General features: G+C 45.7%; 1 protein-coding gene across 2 annotated transcripts in view; it reads right to left on the bottom strand.

The window, feature by feature from the left end:
- The window catches only part of LOC133343810 (carbonic anhydrase 14-like), a 54,991-nt gene extending 35,566 nt beyond the window's left edge, over positions 1 to 19,425 (bottom strand). The window contains exons 1-5 of one of the 2 annotated variants that reach the window (XM_061553663.1): positions 19,261 to 19,425; positions 18,776 to 18,870; positions 16,208 to 16,231; positions 5,314 to 5,493; positions 2,909 to 3,057 (exon numbers count right to left, since the gene is read on the bottom strand). In XM_061553663.1, the coding sequence (XP_061409647.1) occupies positions 2,909 to 3,057; positions 5,314 to 5,493; positions 16,208 to 16,231; positions 18,776 to 18,860 (438 nt within the window). In that variant the 5' untranslated portion in view covers positions 18,861 to 18,870; positions 19,261 to 19,425. The other variant, XM_061553664.1, reaches the window with a different exon arrangement.
- Between the last annotated feature and the right edge of the window lie 2,471 nt (positions 19,426 to 21,896).

Below are 21,896 nucleotides of genomic sequence, written 5' to 3'. Positions count from 1 at the left end.
CGGTTGAAATTGTGTCTATGTCTGTATATATGGATGCCTTCATGAACGAATCTTTGTTGATAGTCAGTGGGTTTGCAAAGTACCTTCGTCTTCGAGAAATCAATTTCGTGTGAGCCCACCGCATTAAAATAATGATCAGCCACAGCAGAACTATTGGTCCTACCGTGTTTCAAATCTGCCTTATGCTCACGAACACGGTCCGAGACATGCCGCTCCTTTTCCTAATGACGACCGCTTGTGTTGCGATCGAAACGTCATGGTTTTTGTTTTTTATTATTTTAATTTTATTTTTATTCACTTTATTTTCATTACTATATCTACGTGACTTTACCGAAAGAACCAAAGAATATTTAAACTATACCCTTCAAGCTTGCCCTTACTCCTGCGTTTCAGTACTTGACAGTGAATTAGATTTACCTACAACCTAAAATTGAAAGCTGACAAACACTGCCGTGTGTGTATAGCACTTCTGGGCTGCCACTTGATGTAAATATAGCTGCCGTTAACAGCTTCAATAGCAGGGCTCAATTACACTTTAGCTGTCAAGTGCTCCCTATGCAGCAGGTCGTAAGCGATACAAGCCACGAGACCGTAATGTTTATAGGCTCACGTGCTTCGTAGGACATTTACAGTTACAGATCTTCTGAGTAACGCATTAGCGCCAATTGCACTTAAGTTGTCCTTTCCATTGAGGCAGTTAATGATTTTCGAGAGATCTACGAATCCAAGGATTGCTTCCACTTACACGTGAACTTAGAACACATACATTAGCTCTAAATAGCTGCATCAGCTTGAGGTGACCTGGTGGCTTGGCGGTCAGGACACTACGCCAGTTACACGGTTTGAGCTCCGGGGTTTGTATCCAGGTTTAGACCACCTGTGATTGACTGAAGTGTGGTGAGTTTGTGGTCTCAGATCTGTAAACTACACACGCAAAAAAATAATACTTAATTATTTTTAAATTACATTTGGCTTTTACTTAACTGCCTAAATTTCACACCTGGAAAGTAAAGCATTTTCTTTGACATTCCACAAACCATCTTTGTAGGGCGTGTAAAAGGTGACCTTTGGTGTGGCTAAAGAGACCGCTTAAAGTAACTTCAGAAGTAGTTCTGTAACTAAATTTGCCAGGGCCATTCTCCGACACGGGGTGATGCACTGCTATCTATTAGAGTTTGCACATTTAAATTCCCTTGTCTCGTAACATGGTGATATGACAGTACGATGAGAACAATTTGAATGTAATTGTACGTGGGAAAGACCATTTTGATTGAGGTATGGACATTGGCAGCAACGTTGTTGCTTGCAGGAGAAGATGGACTACATTGTGAATGGTGCGAGGGCATGCGGCCTTGGTGTAGAATGCGGGTATAAACGTCCGTGTCCATGCATACTGCAGCGTTAACGTTTTACAGCTGCATGAGTAACGCGATTTGCCTACGACCTTAGAAAGACTTTGGCTTGAGCTTTCATTACACTCTGACGCAGAGCAGCGATAACCTTCACTTCCGACATTCTGTAAAATCCTGGACGTTACCAATGTCAATGAATTGAGTTTACTTTTATATTCGCCCGTTTTTTTTTACAATTTTGTATACTGAGCTAGTATCTCTTTTTCTTGGTTCTTTCGGTAAAGTCACGTAGAAGGGAAATAATAAAATAATAAAAATAAAACATAATAACATATTATTATTTTAAAAGAATAAAAATAAAACATAATAAAAGAAAACATATTTTATTATTTCCCTTCTACGTGACTTTACCGAAAGAACCAAGAAGATGAATCCCTGCAGTCACGAAAGCTTTAAATCGAAATTTAGTATCTCTTTTTCAGAGGCGACCTGGCCACACATGATAGCTCATCAAAAGTTGATTATATCATCGTAAGTGGCAATTTGTAGTTCTATCCATCCAAATAATCAATACGAATGTTGTTTCTAAATGTACGGGGAAAAACTGGAGGTTCCAGAGAAAAGTCCACACGGCCACCACGGGGAGAGAGAGAAAACAAAATATGCAACAGGCATCGTTAGGGTCCAGGATCACACCCACGACCTCCGACATACTCCCACCTCGATTCAATGAACTGTCTGAATTCGGGATTGTGAATAAGTTAAATGAACAAAAACAATTGTAAGTGTGATAAATAATAATAACTCTAGTGACTGGGGAGGGACTTGTGAATGCATGACAACACATTTTGTTTTACTCGCACCTATTATAACACATGCGATTTGAGACACGTTTAACGAGCTCAATAATTATCAATGTTGATTGATGCATAGATGCATCGATACTCCCCTAATGCTTTGAGTTTTGTTCTATGATATGTAATTGGTTAAACAGAGTTCTCATTTTTGTTGAATCTCAATTTACCCAGGACTCATTTTCAAGTGGATCACTCTAAGAATGCTTGGCTACAACCTTGAAGAGTATTTTTGTTCCTCATTGCAATGTAAGTAAATGTACTTCCATCAAGTTTCTTTTTTTTTCATTAAAGTAGATTCCAAAGTGTGCTGGGAGCTGCTTCAAGAATTGAACAAGAAATTGTTCAGTTCCTAACGAAGCACCCAGGACGTGGAGTGAAACTTCGGAAATCGTGGAGAACAACACGCGGTTTGAGCTGAACACGCATCAGAAAGCCACACCACTCTCATTAAAGCAACCCCATCCACCCTGCCAGCCCAGAATTTTAACAAATGTGTACGTGGCCTTGCAGAGCAAAGCTCTGGTGACGAGTTCACCAACCACGAGTTCACTAACCAGGGTGGGGATTCGCAAACAGTGTTGATGAAAGCCACGACACCTCACCCAGCGGTTCAACCGGAAAACACATCACTGCCATTGATGCAATCCCCCATCGCCCCCGCCTCCTCCCCTGCCCACTCCATCCCCGTGCCGCTCGTACCTCCGCGGCGTACTGCACCCCGTCGACGTAGTGCTCCGAGCCGAGCTGTCTCCCCGCGCTGCCCCAGTGCAGGTGGAACTGCACAGCCTCGTAGCGCCAGGGCAGGCCCCCTCCCGACATCTCCATTCCGGGCGGCAGTTTCACAAACACTGTGGGCATGAGAGGGCAGTGCAGGGGGGGTGAGGGTTGCCACCTGGCCAGGCTTTTCCACGATCATCTAGGACAGGGGTGGGGAACCTTTTTTTCTGCCAAGGACCATTTGTATATTTATAACATCATTCGCGGGCCATACAAAATTATCAACTTAAAAATTTGCCTGTTATATTTGGTCAAACATTTAATTAACTCGCCCCTAATGCGATGGCTGGAAGTGCTTCTCTTTGGTGAGGAGTGTGATGTTAGCTGATATTGATGATGTTGCTATTCGCAACTGCTTTTCCAGGTTTGCTCCTAGATTTATTGGATTTCGAGTCCCACCTGCGGTTGCCTTGACAGGGCCAGACCAAATGATTGCGCGGGCCTTATACGGCCCGCGGGCCGGACATTCCCCACCCCTGATCTAGGACATTAAAAGTCCCAGTTTTTAAAATTATAATTTACCTAATAATAATGATACACCACTTGGAACGATGCATTATATCCACACGTCGCTCTCCCCTCTTCTGGTATTTTTAGCCATTCTGCATATTCCCATGACATGTCCCAGTTTTGTTGTTGTATTGCAGAGGTGGAAACCTCACCTCTGGGGAGGAGGGTGGGGGGCGGGGGAAGGTTACATAACGGGACCAGGTTCGTCAAGAAGGTGGACTCTGTCGACACTGACAAAACTCCCCTGCAAAGTAAATAGTCTTCTTCTTTTGTCGTGAGATCAACACTCAAATCTCCCCGACAGTGACCCACCTTTCCTCAGGCATGATTACTTTGAGCTGCGCTTCCTGCTGCCTCTGTCGTGTCATAATTGTAGGGTTATAAATGAGGTACAGCGCTTGTAATTGACGGCTTTTGATCAAGCAAATTCTGGATGAAGGCCTCCCCATGCTCGGTCAGTTGCGGTTGGCTATTTCTACCATACTTCACCACGCCGGTCAGTGCGGGTTGGTGAAGCCTGGAATCGGTTCAGATATAATTCGCCGTTGATGTTAGTCATGGCCGGGAAATCAAATTCAGGTTCTTAGCACAGTGCGCTGCTAACCGTTGAGCCACCGGTGACCCCCAAAAGTACTTGAAAACGTACATTTGAAAACAAGTACGAACTTGCATGCTCTATAAACCGTAGTTTAAAGTGGGCACTTTGAACTTCAAAAGGCCCCCGTCCGACAACTTGTGGCTACAAGCAAAAGGAGGCAATAAACTCCATCCAACTTTTTTCCAGTGGCAGGTGAAATAATCAGGTGGCGAATGAATGATTGAGAAGCAAAGACAAAGCGGAGGAAATGAATAATGCACCTGAGCTGCGCCCCCACCACTACAGGGGAATCGGCGCCAATCCCAACCCTACTGTCCAGTGGATGACAGCAAAAGGAGCAGTCCTGCAATTTCTTGCTTGTGCTCACCGCTGGCAGAAGGACATCCACTGTTTTGGCCTGCTCTTCCACGCTGACCAGACGTTTACGAAGAGGTGTGAGTACCCACACTTTACCCGAGAGTAACTATGGTAAAACTTTTATACTATCCAAGAGCTATATAGCTCTGGCCACAAATGATATCCCAATAAAGTGACTTATCGTGTGGACATTTATCGAAGCCAAATACTCCAAATACTCTAATGTTGCCACGGCATAGTTGGTTTTACACTTTGATCATTCGTGGAGTTGTAGTCATCGTCCTGCTTGATGATTTTCATCCAATCAGTGATTGTGGACCGAAAGAAAAAGAAACTCCATTTGGCGACTATTTTGGTCACGAATTTCCCTAATGAAACAACAACAACAACATAACACGTAGGGTTTCGCGACCAATATTATTCATAATCAACGTTTTTGGGTTTAGATCGCGTTATTTATAAATGTGTCGTAACCCTCCACCACCCGACACAGCCAATCAGTAAAAAAGTGTCACGTTGACAAAAGACAAATAGTTCACTGCTTTAGCCCACCGGTGTGTTGAAGCGTGAAACCACAACAATTACAATTTGAGTACGACGTTTCACTGGTAATTGCATCCAGCATCATCGGGCAATTCGCCAGAATGGTGAGGCTCTGCTGTGTCTCCCGTTCTTATATAGAGCAGCAGCAGGGCCACCATTCATCACTAAGTGAAAGTCACGTCACTGCAGCGCTGGTGGCCAGGCTTCGTATGCTTTGAGGCCCTGTGAAGGTGGTCAAAGGTTCGCTGGCAAGAGGTCATTCATGACATTAACACCGGACGGACGCTTTGGTGGCATGCCCGCGCACGCACGTACGTACGTGTGTGCCCGTTGTTGGTCATGTTGTAGGTGGTCTGGCTGGGCGCGTCGTAGCCCAAGACAGAGACGGGGGGCAGGTCGGGGACGAGGCGGGTGGCATCCGTTCTCACGTCCACAGGCGACTGGTTGTCCTCGCCGCAGATTGGGTACGTCTCCTTCCAGTGATCCTGTCCATGGGGACCTGTGTGTGTGCGTGTGTGTGTGCATGTGTGTGTGCGTGTGTGTGTGTTGTGGGGTCAGGAGGAGCGGTAGTGTAGCGGTTAGCGCGCTGCGCTACGAACCTGGCGACTCGAGTTCGAATCCCGCTCACGGCGAACACCAGTGACGATTATCTGAACCGGTCCTGGGCCTCCCCTAGGTCGACTCAGCCTCAAATGAGTACCTGATGCAGTGTGTAAACATTGCCACTAGGGAGACAAAGGCGGTCGGGCGTGGTGCTGGCCACCCACCCCCTTGTGTACCGTTCCGGCCTTCATAGGTGCTCGTTAACAGCACTTGCCCCTACAGTCTGTTAAGGCTATATGGGAGATCTTTGTCTTTGTTGTGGGGCCAGTGGAGCAGTAGTGTAGCGGTGAGAGCGCTGCTCTACAAACCCGATGGCCCGAATTCGATTCCCGCTCACGGCCAACACCAGTGACAATTATTTGAATCGGTCATGATCCTCCAAGGTCAACTCAGCCTCAAATGAGTACCTGGTGCAGTGTGCAAATATCGCTACTGGGGAGACAAAGGTGGCCGGGCGTGGTGGTGGCCACCCACCCCCTCATGTGCCATGCCGGCCTTTATAGGTGCTCGCTAACAGCAGCTTGCCCCAACAGCCTGTTATAGGCTATACGGGGGATCTTTGTCTTTGTGTGGGGCCAGGCATAAGCGGAGCAGTGGGAATGTATTCCCCATCATAGTTGGTCATGGTCCATCAACTGCTTGATGAAGGTTCTCCCCATGCTGTTGCTATCGCAATATTCCAATCTTGCACCTGCGCACGAGCTGACCACATCGCTCCATCTCCACGGTGTATGTCCTACTGGGCATGCTCTCTCCAATAACTGCTACTCACTCCAAAGTCAGATTCATCCACCTGCCATAATTATTCCGAGCCACGTGTCCTACCCAAGCCTCCGCATCATAATTTTGTCTCTCGTTGTAATTTACAGGATGCACTTCTCCATGCTTCTCTTTGCACTTTTCATAATTTATTCTCGTTCATTTGTCAATGACAGATGTTTCCGATTAATATGTAACGAAAATGTAAATACTCACCAACTTAAAAAAAAACATTGGAGGCAAGTTACAATGATTCACACTCGGAGGGGTTCGATAAATGGTCACATTTTGGTGTTACAACCCTTTTTTTTCCCAGGTAAAGCCCACTGAGCTGTGTAGCTCTTTTTCAGAAGAGAACTGACCACAAATGACAGCTCAACGAAGTGGCTTATCACGTGGAAATGTATAGCAGCCTCTCAATGCATGTTTCTAAAGGCGGAGGGAAACCCGGAGAACCCGGAAAAAAAGCCACGGAATCCACGGGGAGGACATGCAAACTCTGAAGATACAGGCGCCAGGGTCAGGATTGAACCCACGGCCTCCTGTATAAAGAGGCGAGGGAGTTGGAGCGGTGGCTGAATGCTGCACGGAGGCAGCTTAGAGTGGCGGGGAGGTAGAGGACTTGCGTCAGGAACGACTGGATATAGCTAACGCTGGTAGAAGGAGCTGCGTGTGTGTGGAGGAGGTCACGGGGGTGGCTGTGGGGGAAGACGCCCAAGTGATAGCTGCATGATACCAGAAGGAACCGACCTGGATCCAGAGTTTTCTTGCTTAACCAAAAAGCTGCTGGGTGAACATCAGTCTGAAAACCCAATAGGCTAAAGGACCAAAACACATATCGTACGTATTTGTATGAGACCCATATTGCAGTGGTGCTCTTATTTGCTGTCACCTTTGGTAGCATTGCAAAAGGTGGCATGGGTCATGTGCGCAGTAGTTGACGGGCCCTGTTGGAGCAGTCGCTGTGGTGGTTAGCAGGGAGGAGATCAGCTGCTTTTGTCAGCCTGTGTCATGCTGAACCGTATGGGATGAACAATGGATGGATGGCTCGAACAAATCATTGTGGACAGCCTTTCCGTCATAACTCTGTGGTTGTTGTCGATATTGAATATGAAATGAATGGAGAGTCTTGTTTAGGAACAGTTCTCACATTGGCAACTGGGGGGTGTTTACCGTATGACACATATTGATTTAAATATTGTTGAAACACAGCACTGTGTGTCAGCCATTGAATTACTGGATACATATGTCTAGGTAGATTTATCTTATAGAAGACATTATTCCCTGCGCAAACAGACCTATGGCGTGCCGTGTACAGCCCTGCATAGATGAAGGTTTTCGACTGTTTCACACGTAGGCTTTCGCGACCAACGTTATTGATCGTACACATTTTTTTGGTTTGGCTCGCATTAATGTAGATGTGTCATACACCCACCTAACACACCTGTGTGCGGAAGTGGTAAGAAATCGGTACATTTTATTCACGGGACAAGCCTGACTGATAATAATGACCTGTGTCGGGTGGAGGTGGGTGTGCATTTCACGTGATCTAAGCCGAAAAGACGTTATCAAGAATTTCCGATTGTGTTTAACATGCGCGCCATCCTTATTGCGTTACGTGAGATGTCTTCTTTCAATGGCTATCTAAGCCCACACTATATACACAGTGTGGCCTGCATATTTGTTACCGCGGTAAATGTTTGCTTTGCAGCCTGCACTTGTCTCTATTAATCTCCACGTGGGCAACGCACGTTCCAAACGATCACCTGGAAGATGCCGAGGATGACAGTTCATGTGGCCGTGTGTGCTGTGCATACTGTAGGACCACGCAGCTGTACGAGCACTCGAACACGCGTCAATCATCACACGACGACGTCCAATGAACTACTGCGGAGGAAGCGAATCTAACTGGACCCCAGCTGTGACTTTGTTTTCGATCCAAGTCTGCTTTCAATGTAGTAGTAAGAATAAAATGTTTAAAATGAGTTGTTTTTCATATAGCACCCGATACGCCCGGGCGTCTCAGAGCGCTTTACATCACATCTCAAACATTTTAAAGGGCACCACCCGGTGGCAGCTCTCCCTGCGGGCACAACGCGACATTGAGTGTGCCAGTAGAGGGCACTGATTGCCGTGTATGATCCCAATTGAGTACGCGAATTTATGGGTAAACATGTCAAAAGGCATAAGCTGATCAGGGAGCCTCAGTAAAGTCAAGACATCTGGAACATGCGATTGGCTTGGGGAGGAGATGGCAATCTACTGACCTGGAGAGGTAATAACCTGTCTGACTGGGAAGACCTCGTGAGGAACCTGGGGAGAGTGAGAGAGCCAGACACTTCTGGCTGGGTTTGAGAGGGCATGATCCAGTGCGACCAGGGTCTACAAGTCCTGTGCACGGTGGAAATAACCAGTGGGTCCTCAATTAGCTCCACTACATCCATGCACCACCGCGAGACAGATTAAGGAGATTGTCAACGTTGGGACGTGGCAAGCCCCTGCTGAAAAAAGTGGTATTTATTATAAAATCTTATTTTTTATAAAGCGTTATTCATTATAACACTTTTTTTTCAGGAGGGGCTTGCCAAGTTTTTGCAGTAGAGGAAGATGTTACTCCGTATAATCCCCAATAAAATAATCAACGTAATAATGTTTTGGCCAATACCAGTTTCATTGCAGGTTTCATTCATTTTTTTTACTATGGGAGGAAACCGGGGAACCTGGAGGAAACCCGTCCAGAACCTGTAATGACATGTTGGACTGTTCCCAGTCGGACAGGTCATTATCGGTGGAGAGAACACACAAACTTTACACAAACCTCACACAAACTTCACACAAACTCCACACAAACTTCACACAAACTTCACACAAACGCCACACAATCTTTACACAAACTCCACACAAACTTCACACAAACTTCACACAAACTTCACACAAACTCCACACAAACTTCACACAAACTTCACACAAACTTCACACAAACTTCACACAAACTTTACATAAACTTCACACAAACTTCACACAAACTTCACACAAACTTCACACAAACTCCACACAAACTTTACACAAACGTGCCCGAGTCGGAAATCACACCCTTAACCTTCTTACTGCAAGACGCAAGTTCCACCACTGCGCCACACTTGCCCACACGTTCCAGTCACGAAGAAGGGAAACCATCACATTCGGTTTGGATGGAATACTTCACACACTGCGGGGCGGGGGAAATGGTGTGGACGATTCCTGACCGAAAACGAGAGGCGTTCGCACGAAAGTTCGCGGTGTGCGAAACTCTCTTACTCACCTGGGGGCAAGGACTCAACAGTCATGAAAACATGTGACTGCATTGGGTGGTTTTGCGCACCCAGACTTGGGGGTCGCAGTTTTTGGTTCAAGACTTGTGAGGGAGATAGAGGCAGGGGTTCAGCAATGGCCAGTATCTAAATCGTCAAGGTATTTACAACGTTACACTTCAATGTTGCGGCTTGCGTTCCCAGCGCTATACCTAACAGTATATTAAATCCGAAGCAGACATTCCTGCAATGACGGTGGGGGGGGGGGGGGGGAATCCGCAATTTGTGGCCAATGATCAACATTCCTGCGTTAAAATCCACACGCATGGATTCACATTCTACTCAGAGCGGGAACAGAGGGAAGTGAATCTCCCTGTGCCGTGGTGGTGCATACACGTGCGTCGGTACTGGATAATTTGAAACGAACCATTTTAGTGGAAAATGCCTTTCATATCCAAAATTTTTTCAGGTCCAAATTCCAACTCTGTGTGTATAATAAATAACGGCGGTAAATTCCGTCATTGGGAGAGTACACCCTCTAAAATAAAAGGACAAGGCTAAACAATATCAATCTAGATTTGAAGCTTTCGTGACTGCAGGAATCCATACTCTTTGGTTCTTTCGGTAAAGTCACGTAGGTAGAAAATAAAACAAATCACGGCGTCTCTCTCCCACTTGAGAAAAAAAATGTCTTGCTGTGGGTTTCCCACTAAACAATATGTTACAAAATAGAATGTCTACGGCAATTACTTTATGGCCCAGATCTCTCTGCGGCGAGCGATGGGGGTAATGAGGCAACGCAGCTCGCTTAGTGCAAAGACATTATCCGCTTTCCCGAGTGCTTCATTGTGTCCAAGACTACCCGCACTGCATTTTAATAAAGTTTCCATCCTTTGCCAAGAATTGCTAGGATTTGGCTCACAGTCGGCCTACAGTGCAACTCTCTCTCAAGAGAGATGGAGAGGACACCTCCATCGGCAGCAGCCCCTGTGAGCATGCACATCCTATGGCAGCAGGGACGTGACTGCACCTCAACTAATCATCCAAATCCAACACTTTCTGTACATGATAACAAAAGCCATTACAACAGGGCACAGTGTGCAGGCTGGAAACAAATACATATAACCGACAAGTGTGCCTGTTGGAACGGACATGCTGTCCGACTCTTCGGAGTTGTCGGTCTGAACAACAATATGGCTACACCGTAGTAGGTTTTTACCCTTTAAACTGGTACAAAACTGACACCTTTATACAAGGCATCATGTTTGCAATAACCACAACACAAGTAGTCAAAATGCAAACAAAAAGAAACAACTCTGATAATGATAATAATATGCACTGTCCTTGAAGTTGATTGGTCCACACCCGAGACAGCTTTCCTTATGCCTAGTCTCCATTGGTGTTGGACCAGATGACACCAAAAGGCGTACAACTCAAAAACAGTGCACTATCAGAGTATTGAGAGCTCGGGGTAAGCATTAAACACTATGAGACCTCCTTTACCAGTGGCAAAATATAGTAGTAGGTTTTTACCCTTTAAACTGGTACAAAACTGACACCTTTATACAAGGCATCATGTTTGCCATAACCACAACACAAGTAGTCAAAATGCAAACAAAAAGAAACAACTCTGATAATGTTATCAGAGTTGCAAACATGATGCCTTGTATAAAGGTGTCAGTTTTGTACCAGTTTAAAGGGTAAAAACCTACTACTATATTTTGCCACTGGTAAAGGAGATGTCTCATAGTGAATATGGCTACACGTTCAGCTCCAGAGCTGGCGGAAGGCTAACAGCTTTGTACGCGCCATGAGGTGATTACATCGCATAGACAGCCAACTGAACATCGCAATACGGACAAACTTTTAAATCTGCGGAATTGCCCCGGCTTCCTGTACTCGCAAATATTGCAACGCCAGATAATTGCTGCAAAGTTGCAACTCTACGTGAACTGCACTGCTCAGAAGTTGACCCAATTCTGCCAATCAAAGGTGATCTAAATAACATTCCACATGCACGGCTGAGATCCAGACAGCCGTTTTGGAAACAGGCACAACCTCTACATCACTCGAAGTTCAGCATCTAAATGGAATGGAATAATTCGTGGAATTCAAGCATCGTGCCCCAAGAACACCTGATCAGCGAGCCCACCAACACACAGCCTGGCTTCCACAACACGCAGCGCATCAGCGAGCCCACCACCACACTGGCCGGCTTCCACAAAGCGCAGCTCATCAGCGAGCCCACCACCACACTGCCCGGCTTCCACAACACGCAGCTCATCAGCGAGCCCACCACCACACTGCCCGGATTCCACAACACGCAGCTCAACAGCGAGCCCACCACCACACTGCCCGGCTTCCACAACACGCAGCGCATCAGCGAGCCCACCACCACACTGCCCGGCTTCCACAACACGCAGCTCATCAGCGAGCCCACCACCACACTGCCCGGCTTCCACAACACGCAGCTCATCAGCGAGCCCACCACCACACTGCCCGGCTTCCACAACACGCAGCTCATCAGCGAGCCCACCACCACACTGGCCGGCTTCCACAACACGCAGCTCATCAGCGAGCCCACCACCACACTGCCCGGCTTCCACAAAGCGCAGCTCATCAGCGAGCCCACCACCACACTGGCCGGCTTCCACAACACGCAGCTCATCAGCGAGCCCACCACCACACTGGCCGGCTTCCACAAAGCGCAGCTCATCAGCGAGCCCACCACCACACTGCCCGGCTTCCACAACACGCAGCTCATCAGCGAGCCCACCACCACACCGTACGGCTTCCACAACACGCAGCGCATCAGCGAGCCCACCACCTCCCTGCCTGGCTTCTGTCTTCCATTGAAACAATGAGCAGCGCTTCACCGGATCCGCACAAACCACAGGAGATGCGAATTCCTCATGTAAAGGTGAAAAATAAATGTCTCTATTCTGCAGCAAAGAAGCACCAACCCATGAACCAAATAACTTCACACACATTTTAAGGTGGTGTGTCTGCAGTTCAAAAACTCTCAGACAAAGGAATGTAAGGGTTAAATCACTTAGAGCTGAATCTTTAATCGTTGCTCTTCATTGGCTGTACAAAAGAATAATCATCATCACAAGACATGCAAGGTCTGGTGGGAGTTGTAACTTCATGCTGTTTATATGAACATGCCTTTGTGTATTATGAAACAGACTTTAACTAACCACTCAAACCCAGACCTGGGGTCAATTACAATTTTAACAGTGCTATTCTCAATTAATCTAAATAACTATGTAGTGGTAATTTCAGCTGATATCTGATGCCATTATTATTACAATTTATTCATCCCAGGTCTGCTAAAAAAGCCCACTCCAAACGCCTGGCAACAGCCTCCAAAACAACAGCAGACTGCGCCTGTGTCAATGACAAGCAAGTGCACTGCCCAACAGGCTGCTCATCACAGCATACCTGGAGTCGTTGTTTGTTTGTCTCGAGCCAGCGAGTACGAGTTGGGTTAACCACAACACGGGAGCATATCAGGATGTTTCTAGCTTTAGTGGAGCCGTCAGATATGCGATGACCTTCGATCTCAAGCATGCAAACAATTTCTGACCTCTCCACCAAATTTGGTCGCTTGCACCAGGTCAGTTATGTCACATATACGTTTAACACGTAGGCTTTCGCGACCAATGTTATTCATAATAAAGGTGTTTGGGTCAGATCGCGTTATTTATTAATGTGTCGTAACCCTCCACCACCCGACACGGCCAAACAACACACCGGTGGGCTAAAGAAGTGAATTATTTTGTCCTTTGTAAACGTGACACATTTTTTACTGTTTGGCCGTGTCGGGTGGTGGAGGGTTACGACACATTAATAAATAACGCGATCTAACCCAAAAAGCCTTTATTATGTCACATATGCCCGAGCGTGCCTTTTTTCCGCCAACAATTGTTCTTGCTACACCACAGCAGTACCAGCAATATTGTGTCCCGCAGGATACGAATTAAACACCTGCCTGTTGCACTCCTAATCTGGAATGTTCGTTTACATTTACGACGACGATGACAACAATGTCGATGTACGTGCACCTCTACATGAAACTGCATCTCTGATGAACCACGAATCTCCCTTGCAAACTAGCTGGGTAACTGGCTGAATTGGTCTTTCTATGTAACGAATAAATATTGATTGATTAATCGATATAAAGAGGCTACACAAAACAATCGGGCATACATCACAGGCTAAAGAAAACCTTTATAAATGTGTTTAATTTTAAAGAACACAGAGTCATAGGTGGAGGAGAAAGGGAGGCCGAGTGTAGATGACCACTACCAGCCAACAAGATTTTGTTCAAAAATGTTCTGTCCAACCAAGGACAGCAAACGTAAAACACACCTGTGCCACGCAAAACGAGCACACACACAAGTGCACAAAGTGAAAGAGGAAATACGTATGTATGCTGAACTTCTTAAGCGCCGTATGTAGCCAACCGTGATAATTGGAGGTGCGTATATATTTGCTTAGGTAACCTGAATAAATAGGTGACGAGCAAATTTATGTGTAAAACAAGCTGAGGAAGTAAAATAAAATCAACGGCCACATTCTCACAATGTCACAGCGAGTGGTTTGACCTGGCTGATACTGGAAGCCACTAAACTTTAACCAACCTGAGCGCACCCCGCTCAACAAGAGACAAACATTTGAGATGCCCTCCCTCCCTCGCTCGCTCGCGAACAACTGCTGGAGTTTTCTCAACAGAACCAGTCAGCGAATTGCTTCAGAGGCTTGGCAGGCGAATGAGTGGCAAAGTGAACATCTCTGGGCTCGTGTTCCGTTGGAGGCTGCTTAATTGCGCATTCGCTGGAGACCGATTTACATTCCACGGGGTATTTGCTCACACAATTGGTGGTCAAAGGATTTTAAGCAGGAGAGGAGAAATCACCTTTGCCTGGTCAGTTTGTTTCCAAATGTACTCTTTCCAGACAAACAAAAACACACATTCATCAAGAGCATTGCCTTGCTACGGAATATAAGATGCAGGACGATTCTGTATGTACAATTTGGCCCATTTAAGTGGCAACACGCTCACATTTCAAGCTGAACTAACACTTCCTCTTCGTTTCTTTAGATGTGTGAAGATTCATTCGACGATAACGTCTTTAAGCAAAGAAGAAAGGGTGCAAATCATTTTTACGCGAGTAACTTAAGGCTGAAGACTAACAACATGTTAAGTTTATTCCCTACGACAACACTGGAAATGGACAACCCTCTAAAGTGCATATCGGACTAAAATAACTGGAGAAATTACGTATGAAACTATATTTAATTTTCAATACTTATCTTCGCCCTCCCCGCAATCTCAATACGCTCATAACATTTATTAACCCTCTCCTCCGTAAGATAAATTGATTAGTATAAAACAATGGGTCGACAATACGGTAGTTTTTCAACCATTTTGGGTTTTACTTTTCTACGGCAGAGAGGACCCACAGATTGACTGACGTGTCGTCGGAAACTGCACTCGAATTAATAATAATAATAACAACAACAATTTCAATAGCGCCATAATCTGGCAAACCATTATAAGGGCCCTGAAGAAACAGAGATATTTTGAGGTTTACAAATTACCACTTTCAATTACCGTGTGAACAGTTTTCCATGAGGAAGCAATTGCATATGAAACACCTCGAAATAAAAAACAATAATATGCGTGCATCAACTTCCACCTGCATCTAAATTAAAAGTATTCAAATGTCACCGTGAAACCGTTCCACGGGTAGCGTGAGCGGTGGTGCAGTCCTTCAACTTTGCCTTTGATGTCACGAGTCCTATTACTCGACGAACACTGACCAGCAATGTCCAAGTGTATTGCAGAATAAAGTGGAATTCTTGCTACCGAGTGTGCTATCATGAAACATTGAGAGATAAGGAAACTCACAAGAACGGAGCAAATTGATGACCGTGCCCTAAAGAAGCGCGGGGAAGTGTAATTACACCGAGGGACCCGAGTGAGACGACTGTTAGGAAAGGGTAAGAGGTCAAAGGGCAGGGCACATCTCAAGAAGGAACGATGGCCAATTTACGACACTGGTGACGGATGGAATGGCTGTCAGAGTAGAAAATAAGCCCAAGATTACGATCACCATGGAGATGGAGCAATGCGATAAGCTCACGTGCAGGAGCTAGATTAATTGTGCCAGAGGGAGTGTGAGATGGTGATGGCCTGGGGGGAGGCCTGCATCCAGCAGTGGATAGATGATGGCTGACGATGATGATGAACACAATTTATTTGAAAGCTGCTTTTTCCAAAAACGTGTTAACCACCCCTTGAACATTTTTCGATTTAAAGCTTTCGTGACTGCAGGGATTCATAATCTTGGTTCTTTCGGTAAAGTCACGTAGAAGGGAAATATTATTATTTTATTATTTCCCTTCTACGTGACTTTACCGAAAGAACCAAGAATATGCACCCCTTGAACAGTTTACCATTTGACAGATGACAAAGGACGGATGAAAATAATTTCGGAATAGTCATAACTGAGCAACACTTTGACATAACAACACAAAGACTCAATGACTCACCCGTGTACGACCAGTGAGGCTCTCCTGTGAAAAAAAAAACAGGGAATACGTGTGAATTTTTAAGCATGACATTTGGTTCGACACATACTTTGTTTAAACAGTATGTAACACAATACGATAACAACAAAACATCTACAATGGCATCCTTTTGTCATTGGAAGACGATGGGTTTTCAGTTTTCGGACAGGATTTAAATTGATTTGAACATTTCCTGTAATGACTGTAACAGCCGATTCCGGTTCGACATCGCCAGCCGCCGCAGTTGTCCCATCTTGAAAAAATGCCTCTGGTCCTGTCATGGCCGCTGACTGATTGACGACGCCGGTAGGTGCCATGCTGTGTACACACCGCACGCTTGTCCCGGAGCTGCTGAAGCCAGCGTACATATCGTAACCACGTGCGCCTACCTACCAGAACTTCCCACTGATTGCCGTTGATGTTGAAAGTCTCTTAGGGCACGCTTGCAGACGTCCTTGAATCGGGAGTTTTGGGCGACCAACCATTTCTCTTGGCACATCTGGGTGAAAGTTGACTTATCGCTAAACCATGGCCATATGGATATGTCACAGTTTGTCCCGTGATTCTGGGTTGGAGGGGACTATTTCATAATCAAATTAAAAAGCAATAAGCAATTAACTTGTAACACCACGCACAGAAATTAAGTAAATGCAATGACGGTTACACCAGCATGCACAAAACGGGCTACTCGACAAAAGTAAAGCTGAAAACCGCTTTAAATTTAGTGGGGAATGCTTCACTGTGATTTAGGAGCGAATTCACGCAGGATTAAGAAGAACATATGAGTGTGTGAAAAATAAAGGTTAGATTTGTGAAGACACAGAGAACACGAGCGTTACGCCGCCGTGTACAGAAATGCCGTAAAGGCTTCGGTGCGGGGTGATTAATTGGTCAGGTCGGATATGCGACGGTCGGATATGCGAGGTTCTACCGTATCACACAAGGTTTTCACACAAAGCATCATCCACTTCTCAACAACTTATCCTATACAGATGTATATAGCAGCGCCTTAGCCCAAGGCGCTTTACAACAGCTATACAATTGTACATGAGATGACAGTGGTTAAAATAAAGAGTGGGGGTTATTGAAAATGTTGGTGTAGTTAAGAACAGGTGGGAGAGGTTAAACGGGGGGTTGGGGTTGGGATCGTGAAAGGGGTTGAAGTATGTCTGGTCATACATATAGCTGGGGGCTGGGGGAGCAGGAATAGGATGGGCAAGAGAGAAGAGATGGGGTTGGTTGTGTTGCAACTCTCTGATATTTCACAGTAACAAACATGTCCCCTTGTTGGGTCTCATTCTTATATGCGGGTATATATATTGAAAACAAATTATTTTAACAAGTCCCAGCCTGGCTATCCCGTCGTTTCAGATATTATCTGGATTGTTTTGGTATCGGTTCATGAAAAAAGTCACGCAAATGTATAAACAAAAATTGTATATCACACCATTAACTGCGAACAGCTTTATTCACTGGAGTATTATAATCTGCAGAAGTATGCACATTTCGTTATAAACCTGTAAGCACTTTAATGGAAATGTGACCGAGTTCATAACAATTAAGCTGGATCAGATGTAAAAATAAAACATGCAAAAGCCTCCTTTTGAAGGGGGCAAGATTTGTAGTGAATTTAAAAAATGGTATGCATAGACATTCAGCGGCTGGCTGAAACCATTTTAATATAAAACATTCAATGCAGGACACTCCTACAAGAGTGTGGCTTACCCGTGTAAATGAATAATTGTTATTGTATGACAAATGCCTCCCCGTATTGCCTGTAACAGACTGTGGGGCAATTGCTGTTCCCGAGCACCTGTGAAGGCCGGCACTGTGGCACACGAGGGTGTGGGTGGCCAACACCACACCCGGTATTGTATGACTATATCTCATACCACGTATAATGACTGCACTGCTAATACGCTCCAACAAAATGTTAATATAAAACGCACAGGTACATTTTTAGTAAGATTATATCTTCATGCATTTATATTTTAATGAGTCATTTAGTTCAGAGCCCTTTGTCAACTCACTGGTGGATGAAGGCCTCCAAATGCATTTTTGGCCATCTGGGGCTTGTTTAACCGGAGCAGTTCAAATCTCGGCACGAATATTTGCTGTGGAACTGGAATCGAACCCAGGTTGCCCGAGTTATTCCATAGTGCGGTGTTCTCACCAGGACACCGCCCGTAGCTTACTGTGCTTGGTTCATGCCCCGACATTACTTTGTCTGCAAGTCGACATCCACATTGCTCGAGACATTTGACCGCAAACCGCAGAATATAAATGGCAGTCACTAATCCCAAAGACATGCTATGAAATTAACCGTCCCCCCCCATATTTGAAATCTAAAGTTGCGAGGTGCATCTTATAAGCCGGTACGCATGTGCGTGAGTGTGCGAGAAAGAGACCAAGTTTGAATAACCTTATTGACACTGTGCACACTATTTGCGGTGCGTCTTAGAAACACACGAGAGCAATTGCAGAACTGGAACACAATTGTTGATACAACTGTGATGCGTGTCTTAGTTGTGGGGGGTAAACTTTTCTTACCGGTGGCGCTGTCTGCAACTCGTCCATTCAGCACCAGGCAGATGCCCAGCAGAGCCAGCACACGTCCGCAGGACGGCCCAGACATTCCAAACGACCTTTAAAAAGAAAAAAGAGTGGATGCACGAATTGTCAAGCACTATTAATTGCGTACAGACTCTGCGACAAAGAACGCTCAACGTGTACTTTACACGTACTTTACGTGTGTAGTAGTAGTAGTAATGTCGTATTCGTTATTGCTGCAGACCATACGGGTAAAAGTTGCCCTTCCTCGTGAAGTTGGTGGTGCTCTCGAAAACGTGACCTTTTGAAACTCAAGAATGAGCACGTGTTGAGCTCGACTCTTTTTTATATTTTGGAGGGGGGGGGGGTTTGGGGGCTCAATTCACAGTCTTATCCGTCTCAACTTGGCCTCCGGTTTTGGCAAGCTTTTGGGCAACCGAGCGAGTTGTGTCAAGTTGAAGGCGAGCGAGCGAGCGGACACTCACCAACGACGAGCAGAGGGCACGCGACCACCGGACACCGTGAGCGAGACGAACACGTGCTGACACCGATGACTCTCTTGCACACTCTCTGCACACTCATTCACTCGCTCGCCCCACTTCCCTCCTCCAGCGCTGGTGGGAGGTGGGGGGACGGGAACCAGTGGGCGTGCTTGTAAGAGGCAGTGGCTTCTTCTATGCTGGGTGAGAAACTGGATGAGGGATTGATCTTCATTCACAAGCCCGCCCTGCACCCCCCCACCACCAAACCCCCATCCTTCTCCTCCACCACCTACCCACCCTCATTTTGTCCGAAAATTCAAAACCAATTTACATTTATATATTGGCCCAGAAATGCGAGATAATCTGAAGATGCTGTTAAAGAAACAGTGGACATATATTTATGTTTCAGAAAGAAAGAGGCGCGCGTAAATCCGTCTTTGTGTGCGAGTCCGAGGGTCGATATGGGGGAGTCGTATGCGCAGTGGAGCGGTGAGCACGCTGCGCTACGAACCTGGCGACCCGAGTTCCATTCCAGCTCACGGCCAACACGAGTGACGATTATCAGGGCCAGTTCTGGGCCGATGTGTTAAGCATCAGTACTGGGAAGACAAAGGCATCCGGGTGTGTGATGCCTCCCCCCCCCCCTTCGTGTGTGCCGTACCGGCCTTCATATGTCCTTAACAAAACTTGCCCCAAGAGTCTCTTGAGGCTATACGGGTTATATTTGTCATTGTACATGTGAGTATTCTACAGTAGTGTATATGGACCACTGTATGACTCAATGATTTTCTATGTGAGTCGTAATGTTGTGCGTCTATGAGTCTGGGTTAGTCAATACAACTCAGATTTACAGAGTATCTCCATGGAACCATCTCAAAAGGCACAAACAGTGGACGTCAATCCGGGTTTTGTGTGTGCGAGTCAACACAATAACATCGGAATGACATTTCAATGCGACTGAATCTCATTAAGACTGCTTTTTAAAACAAGTTATTCATTCAATCCCCCATTCATTTATTCGCGCAGTTTGAGAACGTGGTGCGCATTCGTGATCACCCATCTCAACAGACGCGATACAAACAGCACAAACAGGACAAACATTTACAGCAGTACGCATTTGTCCCAGGTCCAATGTCCGCATGCTATACGAATACCTTGTGCACGATTTCAAAATCATCAACAATAACACGTATTGTAAATGTCACGTCAACCTGACTTGGGGGACGTTGTTATGCAGCTTGGCTCTTTGTTTTGATTCGTGGGCGGCCACGAGACTTGAGCTCGCAGGGGCCAAGAATGCGTCAATAGGATGTCGCAAACACCAATGGGCACCCACATACATCCACGCACACTATATATAGCACCACCCTTGCGGAATGCATTGCTAAAGTTGGTGCTTTCGTTTTCGAATCCTGTGTGGCTGGAAAGCCAATACAGTTAATCGATTCAGAGATGTAAGTTGGCGTGGTCTTTTGATTCTATTCTTACCGTGCCCTTTACTGCTGGCGAACCGGAATGCTAATTAGCTATTAAGGGCCCTACCTATAACACGTATTCAAATACCTGTATATGGTATTAAGAGGAAATGTACAATGTTGTATGAAACGCAAATGAGTTGGTAAACATTGCTAGAAGCAAAAGTTTTACGAGTATTAATATTGGTATAATAATATTGTTGTCATTCCTTAAGCGTTGTTGGTGATAAGTCGTTCAGTCCTAGAAGTGAATGAAACCAGGTTGGTGTGTAAATTATAGGTCTCAAAACTGTACGAAATACGTAAAATGCGACTTGCAGAATTTGGATCCAGTGTTCATGATCCATATGGTCTACAGATGCCGGAAGACCGCTTTCAAATAACCAAACACACTCGACACACTCTTAGTCCAACACGCGCAGTGACATCACCTATTGCGGCACTGCCAGCGGCCAAGCCGTAGCGTGTCGTTCCGCCTGACAAAACAACCGATTTCACATTCAGTAATTTCTTTAAACTTTCACACGAATACGTGCGCGAGCCAGCCACAAGATAACAACGCACGGGAGTAAGTGGCATTCGGACACGTTTGGACAACCGGCGGTTGGCAACAGGTTACACTCATTGGATTGGTTTGGCGAATTATCACGTGTAGGCGTAACGCATCACAATACCACTCGTGAATCGAGTAACACCGATCAATCCCTGAATAACATCGGATTGTAGCAGTCATTTGTGTACAGCGACACCCACTGGTGAATGCTTAAACAAACAGTACAGTTACTTCGTGTTTCGAGGTCATACCCCGTGTTGGCATTTTAAACATGAAGGTCCAGCCATCAGCAGGTTGATTAAATTTCACCTGGACACAGATTAGCTAAAAAAAGCGTTCAAGCCGCCAAAAGCAGTGCCCGTATTCGAGACATTAACTGTCACCCACTGCTATGGATAGGTTTAGAAGTAATTTAGCACGCAAAAAAATCACCACCTTAACCATTAATACTGCGTTACGGAAGGTCATTAGATATCAGCACAGTAATCCTTGTTGAATAACTGGAATTCGCAGCTCTGACAGCTGTAATTTTTTATGCTTTCCATCAATATTTGAAAGCGTTAATACATTAGCTGTCCGTCTGTAAATGCTCACATGAAGGCCCTATATCA

This window comes from Lethenteron reissneri, chromosome 18 (genome assembly GCF_015708825.2).
Source record: "Lethenteron reissneri isolate LAM-NWPU_2019-01 chromosome 18, ASM1570882v1, whole genome shotgun sequence".
NCBI classification, from domain to species: domain Eukaryota; kingdom Metazoa; phylum Chordata; class Hyperoartia; order Petromyzontiformes; family Petromyzontidae; genus Lethenteron; species Lethenteron reissneri.
The sequence above is the reverse complement of the archived record's forward strand: the minus strand, read 5'-3'. Positions and strand labels throughout refer to the sequence as shown.